We start from the raw sequence: 6956 nt of genomic DNA on the forward strand, positions 1-6956 counted from the left end.
CCGTAAACTCAGCGTTCCCTGGCAGTGCGGTCACTCAGGGTCCTTCAAGTCTCCTTGAGCAGCAGGCAAAAGTCCAAAAAAATGACTCCTCTAGTTCAAATGATGTGCAATAAACCAAACAATGTACTCTACAAAGATGCTGAAGACAAGACAAATAATGGGTCATATGTATCTAAGAAGAAATTCTCTGCACTAATGCCTGGAGTACAAAAATAGATTTTTAATGTATATTTTCCTATTCCTTTATGTCCATGAACTTTCTTTATTTACTGAAGAAAATGTGAAAATAAGCTATGTGTTAGGATATAGTATGAAAAAATATCTAGAAGGCTTCTTTTTGGAGAGGAACGCTTGATGTTTCAATACTTCAGTCAATATTTTTGTTTTGTCTTTCTCCCTTTTTGTTTTTAGGTCTTCATCCTCAGCGCTGTGAAGAGTATCGTGTACGTTTAGTTCTTTGACTGAAAGGGTAGTGAATGAAGTCAAAAGGCCGATGTTGGCCTGGGTGGGTGGGCTGCTGCCCCCTTGGCAACCTTTTCATAAAATGCACCTCACGCTGGTGCTGGCGTGTCCTGGAGCCCCTGCGCGGCCGCCCCCTGCGAGTGAAGGCCATGTACCAGCCATCATAGCGGGCATTCCTCAGGGCCGTGTAGTTGTTTTCCAGGACAATCTCGGTGAAGATACAATCGCGGCCCTGTCCATTTTCCTGCAGAAAAGCATTTGGAACATCTTTGACTAAGATTTGCAGATGGAAACATCAGATATATGAAGACTTCATCTGTGTGAACACGCTAACTCACACATAAACACACACACACTCACTCAGACACACACAGACACAGTGAGCATATGCTACAGTAATTACAGATCAGAGAGCGATGGGGACTGTCAGCAAGCGATGACTCTTCTCCCCCTTCAGTAAACTTGTTCAGAGCTTTTAGGGTTGCTGCAGATTTTTCTGCCAAAAGGCCCTTTTTATCATGAAGTGTCAGGTTTACTCCAAGTTTAATCTATTGTTGTGTTTGTTGGTAAATTTATCCCCTATCAATAAAATCCAACAAATCTCAGGCAAACTCTGATGTGTTTAATAATGTCACTTTCAATCAGACTGTACACTCTACACAACAGTCTAGTTCAGAGATGGATAAAGTTTGAATGATGTGGCATCTTTAGTCACTGACATAAGCTATCATATAGTTATAAAACATACAGTAAGGTGATGTAAACCTGCTCTGTCCTGACCTACTGTAACAACCACTCACCTTTTGGGCAAAGGTGCGTTAAAAATAGCCAAGATGACCCCACAAACACACCTCCATCCCAACAGACCTGCTGCATATTCACACACACACACACACACACACACACACACACACACACACACACACACACGGAGGCTGAGGTCGGTTGTGATTGGGATGAAGGCTTGGGGCAGATGGTGTTCGAGGCAGGGTGCTGGGTAGGTGGAGGGTAAGTGGGAAGAGGTGGGGGGATCTGTTTATTAGCCGTCGCAGGGAGAGAAGGGTGCTGGCATGACACACCAACAGACTCATGAGAGCATCATGTACAGAGCCCAAACTAAATTCCAATATGGACACTTGAAAGCTTGAACTGGGGTCTAAATGCTGAATCTGTTCAACATTTGCTTCTCAGGGCTTGCTCTGTTCACTGTCATGTTTATGGTAGTTGGATCCACCTGGTGATCATTTCAGAATAAAAGTACAGAGAGGTGCCTATTCATTATTTCCACTTTTCCACTATCATATTTCCTCTAATTGAAAGCTGACCTCCCAAGGCCACAGGACTAGTGGACAAAAACAAATAAGAGAGGACCCCTACTACAAAAAGGGCAGGGAGTGTGTCAATGAAAAAAGCCCTGCTGCTTGCTACCATTGGAAGACAATCGTTTTAAAAAATATACAGTTCTTTATTTTCCAAGTTAATCTGATGAAATAAAACATTTTTACTGAATAAGCATTTCACCATAGTGCTATGTTAAAATTGACAACAATTGTGAATAGGTCATTCAGGTGACCTATTCAAGAGTCTACTTTAACCTCGAAAGCTCAACATTTTTATTTCTCTTGTCATAACAGGTCAACCTACTCTCATCTATATGCTGTGAGGTTTTCCATAACTCCCTAAAAGTCCACTTTTCTTCTCTTGTGCTGTCTTGCTCCAGAGACTGATGTTTCAAGTGTAGCTACAATAGGCCCGCATGCTTTTTCCCCCTCAGCCTTTTGTTCTCACCTTGCCAATGAGCTTTCCCTTCTTGTTCATGCAGATGTAGAGGCCCGTCTCAGCTCCCTTGATGCGAACTCGACTCCCGAATGTGTCGGTCTCTACAATGAGTTTAGCTGAAGAAGAGAAGCAAGATGAGTTGTGTTAGAAAGCGTTGCATCGAATGTTTCTGTCTGTACTTTAGATGCCTTCATCTGTGTATTTCTGAAAAATTCAACATTAAAACAAAAATCAATGAGTCCTATTTATGCTGAGAACTTTCAGAAAGAAAAAACATACATGATTGACAATAACTGCTTGAGAGTATTTCTAAGATCTACACACACACACACACACACACACACACACACCGAAACACACAGACATTGAGTAAAACCTATGGGACCATTCGTGGAGATTTATGCAAGCTGAAATTCCTACAAAATGATAAAACCACGTGTCTGTTGATTCTTTGAAAGCTGAAGAGACAATCCTGGCAGTGCTGCTCAGAATTCCTGCAATCGCCTCAGTCTTAAACCTCCATGTTTGTCTCCATAACATAACAGTTTCTAAGAGGCAGAAAGTAAAGTCTTTTTAGAATAAAAAAAAAAAAAACAATTCTATTATTTTACTGATGCCTCAATTGCATTTTACTCTGTATATCTACAACTCTTTTTACAACTGTTTCACATATTTCACATTCTCAGAGATTTTAGATGAGACCAACAGCCATAAATTAACTGTGATTCCCTGAGGATAGTCCTGGCTGTCCCCACTGACCCACTCAAAGACCACTTCTTGTATGAGTACTAGTTGCGATCAGAACCAGCAGTTAGAGCTGGACCACGTATTGACCAACAAAGCCGAAACGTTGGAAACAAACCCTCCATCACACTTCCTTCTGTTTAACACCAAATTACATCCAGCAACCAGATGAGTTTGTACACTCCCACAGTCTGTGGAAACAGCAGACACCTCTAAATTAACAGCAACACCAAGCACACTGTTAACCTCTGTATTTTGTTAGTCATGTGGACTTTAGTGTGCAACAAGACGGCCGGAATGTGCTTCAAGGAGTGGGTCTGAAAGGTGGGGGTGGAGGGGGAACAGGAGCTATGCAGGAAATGTTCAAGAGGCAAAACCTCTAATGGCTCTTCCAGACCTACAGAATATCTGCAGATCAGCTTCTAACACTATCGATAACCCGCTGGGCACTTTCCCTCAGGTCCAGACCTATTTCAGCTCCACACATGGTGCAAAGACTGACCCTCTCAGCTGGTTCATGAACAGCCTAATTGTTGATTAATGAATGGTTTTTATACCTTTAGGCTGTTGGATGATGAACCAAAATTAACTTTCATTTAAACAAGGTGTCTGAAGGCTTTTAATCTGTTTTTATTCACATATGTTCTGCACTAACAAAAAGTACGGGTGCTTTAACTTATTTAAATATCTTAATATAAAACATCAAATTATTGTAAATCAGTAAAACTGAAGACTTATATATATATATATATATATATATATATATATATATATATAAAATGTGAGTTTTTCATAGCCACATTTTAAACATGTTGAAACTCACATTTCACTGTCATTAAATTTAGAAAATCAGTCTTCAGCCGTTTCACACGATAAAGACCTACATTCGTAAATGTGATAAAAAACATGAAAATCTTTTCAAAAGCAAGAGTTTAACAAAAAAAAAAAAAACCAATATAGATATATATATATATATATATATCTATAGATATGGATATAGATATAGGATCTGCAATCTGCAATTGCTGGACCGATTGAGTGAATTAAATGATTAAATTACTAAATATAAATCATTTCCAAACATTTCGTTCTCTGACCTGTAAATAAGAAATGTTCTTACCGTGCGCGTCTCCGTCCTCGGCCATGGCGTTGATCTTCTTGTTGGGCAGGACCTGCACATGCTTGCCGCTGGTCCGGCTGTACAGCTGGTAGATCCGGATCAGCCTGCGGCTCACCCGGTCCGTCACTTTGCTCTGCTCGCTTACATGCTGCGTGAAATTAGGCGGGGACTGATTGGTTACCTGTCAGAAATTAGACGGTATCACAATTATCAGTGCGTATTACTTTTATATTTACTTATTTTAGGCCAAATTAGAATTTAATTTGAATTAGAATTTGAAAATGAAGACTGACTGAATGGAATTCTCTGAAATTAAGCGATCCAATCGTGTACCCTCAAAATATTATAATTAGGCCATTTGACCGTTTTTAAGGAAACTCGACACATAGTGAGACAAAAAACAAAAACAAAAACAAAACAAAACAAAAAAAAAACAAACAAACAAAACAAAAAAACAGCTTGGCTGTTGTTTTCTTTTGACAAGCTGCTATAACAACTTCCAGAAGAGCGGCTGCCAGAGGAAGGTGACCGCGTCTATGTGATTACAGGTTGTGCGTAAGGAGAATGTGCGCCTCAGCGCACAGAGGAACAGACAAAAAACACGTTGTTGAAAAGGATCAGTCTTGGATTATTATGTAACGAACCCCCACTGATGATGCACTCTGATTTATTAAGCATATAAATATGAATTAGTTTTCATTCAGATTAAACTACGATCCCCTTGGTGTCATTTTATCTTTAAATCATTTCCTCCTGCCCAATGGGCCGCACGGCGTGTGCCAAGGCCAGAGAGTGCCCTGCGGTGCGCCATGGGAGCCATCAGATATTGTTGCATCACATAGTGTTATGATGCACCATAGCTGCATCATATTTGGATGGATCTTACAACTAATCCTATTTTTGGCGGCCACTATTACATGCTAAAATTGTAGAAGGTTTATTTGCATAGCAAAGAGTTACATACCTGAGCATAGAAGCAGAATGCAAACAGGTACAGAAACCTGCAAAGAAGAAAACGGACAGAGGGTTATTTCTTTCAGGGATGCGACGTGTAACACTGACAGGAAGGACGGAGAAAAGCTCTCACAGATAGCTGAGTCTGGATGGGATGGCCCGCATCTTGGATGGAGGGTTTTACTGACAGGTGTCCGTTTAGGGTTGCAAAAGTTAAGCTCTTCCAACACTTCAAATCGAGTCAATAAGTCCAGCAGATTTCGGCGAAATCCTCCAAAGGTCAGAGGTATTGACAGCGCGGCTCACACACGCCAATCAATGGCATTTTTCAGCAAATCAGAGACCGGAATAAGCAATTGCAATAATTACAAAAATATCTATGATCAGAGAAAAAATGTCAACTTCAGTCAGTCGGCTCGGGGAAGTCTAAGCGCACTTGTAGAATAAAAAGAAGTTTGAGAAAAGCGCTGCAGGTTTTGTTGAAGCTCCTCCGGGACCGCTAATCCTTGTCTTCATCTGCGGCCTTCAGGTGAGTGTGAGCCCGCAGCTGAATCCTCTCTGACCGTGCTGCCACTGTGATTCGATGTTCCCCCTGCTCCTACTCCTAACCCTGCTCCTGCTGCTGCTCCGCTCCCTGTGGCAGGACTGCAGGCTGGACGCTCCGCGTCTCGTTTCTCTGCTCCCATCCCATCCCATCCCACACCGCTCCGCGCTCACACACCCAGGCAGCTCTGCTAAGAACAAGCCCCCTTTTTCTGCAGAACAAAAGCGGACACCCTGACCCCCACCCCTCCCCTCCGTCCTCACCACCATCACCACCCCACACACTCCTCCCCCCCGTTTCAAGCATCCCTTTACCTGGGGAGCTGTCCGGAGCAGAAAAGAGCAATGAGGATCCTGGACTTCTCCGGTTCTGAAAGCGTCGACTGTCATAAAGGGCGAGATTGTTTCATGACCCCACAAACCCTTGTGGACCGTCCACCCGCCTTCCTCCTGCAGCTCCGACACGTCTTTCTCCTTTGGGCTGCTGATGCTGAATCTGCTCTGGTTGTGTATTGGCACCTTCAGGTGAGAGACATTAAAAGGATTACAGGTGATTAGCGTTTTTAACCCCACCCTCACCCTACCACCATAAATTAATAAAGATTGGTTATTACAAATGAATTCTGTTCGAACCCTCATCTGTTACGTGTAGCCTGCTGGTTCCGTTTAGTTTTTGACAGAATTACGCACATTAATGAAATAATGATATGGTTAGAGTTTGTATATTGGTTTGATTTGACCCGTCGCAGCCTCAGTAGACACAGTAACTCTCCTGAATAAACAAAACCAAATCCATGATGTCCAGGGAATAAAAGGGCGAACATTTTCATCCTTCCGTGATTACATCATGCTGCATTTTAATTTTGAATAAATGCGACCATTTTTGGAGGAGTAAAGACTGAGCTAACACAAAATATTCAGGTCTGCTAAACAAGCAGAACAGCATACCATAATGATTTTGACAAGTGACAGTGGAGACAAGAACCTTCCTGCCATCAGAGGTGCTCCCCATCCAGATTCATCGTCCCTGTCTCAACCACCAGTGGGCGCTCCGGCGAATGTGATTAGGTCTTGGCTGAATTTCCAGGGTGGTGAAATTACGCCGTGTTCCGGGATCAAATACAGTGTGGGGTCTTTAGATCCCAGGCTGGAGTTCATTGATCTCAATATCTGCCCCCAGACAAACTTTATGTTGTCAGGTGGTTTTCTTACTCCAATTAACATACTCAGCAATGTGTATCTGTGTGACTTGCATTTGGTCTTACTGCAGGACATGCACTGGGTGAGTATGTGCAGCACATCTTTTGGAGTAGCCTACTGGTGCTGACTAAACTGCATGTGATGAGCAGCAGGA

General features: G+C 42.4%; 1 protein-coding gene across 2 annotated transcripts; it reads right to left on the reverse strand.

Moving 5' to 3' along the window:
* Positions 1-286: 286 nt before the first annotated feature.
* Positions 287-5848, reverse strand: fgf8a (fibroblast growth factor 8a). 2 transcript variants are annotated; one of them, XM_047352214.1, is made up of 5 exons: positions 5193-5848; positions 5070-5106; positions 4106-4253; positions 2251-2357; positions 287-706 (listed from the first exon to the last, which is right to left on the reverse strand). In XM_047352214.1, the coding sequence occupies exons 1-5, from the start codon at positions 5222-5224 to the stop codon at positions 422-424; spliced, it is 609 nt and encodes a 202-aa protein (XP_047208170.1). In that variant the 5' UTR covers positions 5225-5848; the 3' UTR covers positions 287-421. The 2 variants fall into 2 exon arrangements, with proteins under 2 accessions (XP_047208170.1, XP_047208169.1); XM_047352213.1 differs by having other exon boundaries at positions 4106-4286; positions 5193-5845.
* Between the last annotated feature and the right edge of the window lie 1108 nt (positions 5849-6956).

This window comes from Girardinichthys multiradiatus, chromosome 22, assembly GCF_021462225.1.
Source record: "Girardinichthys multiradiatus isolate DD_20200921_A chromosome 22, DD_fGirMul_XY1, whole genome shotgun sequence".
Lineage (NCBI taxonomy): Eukaryota > Metazoa > Chordata > Actinopteri > Cyprinodontiformes > Goodeidae > Girardinichthys > Girardinichthys multiradiatus.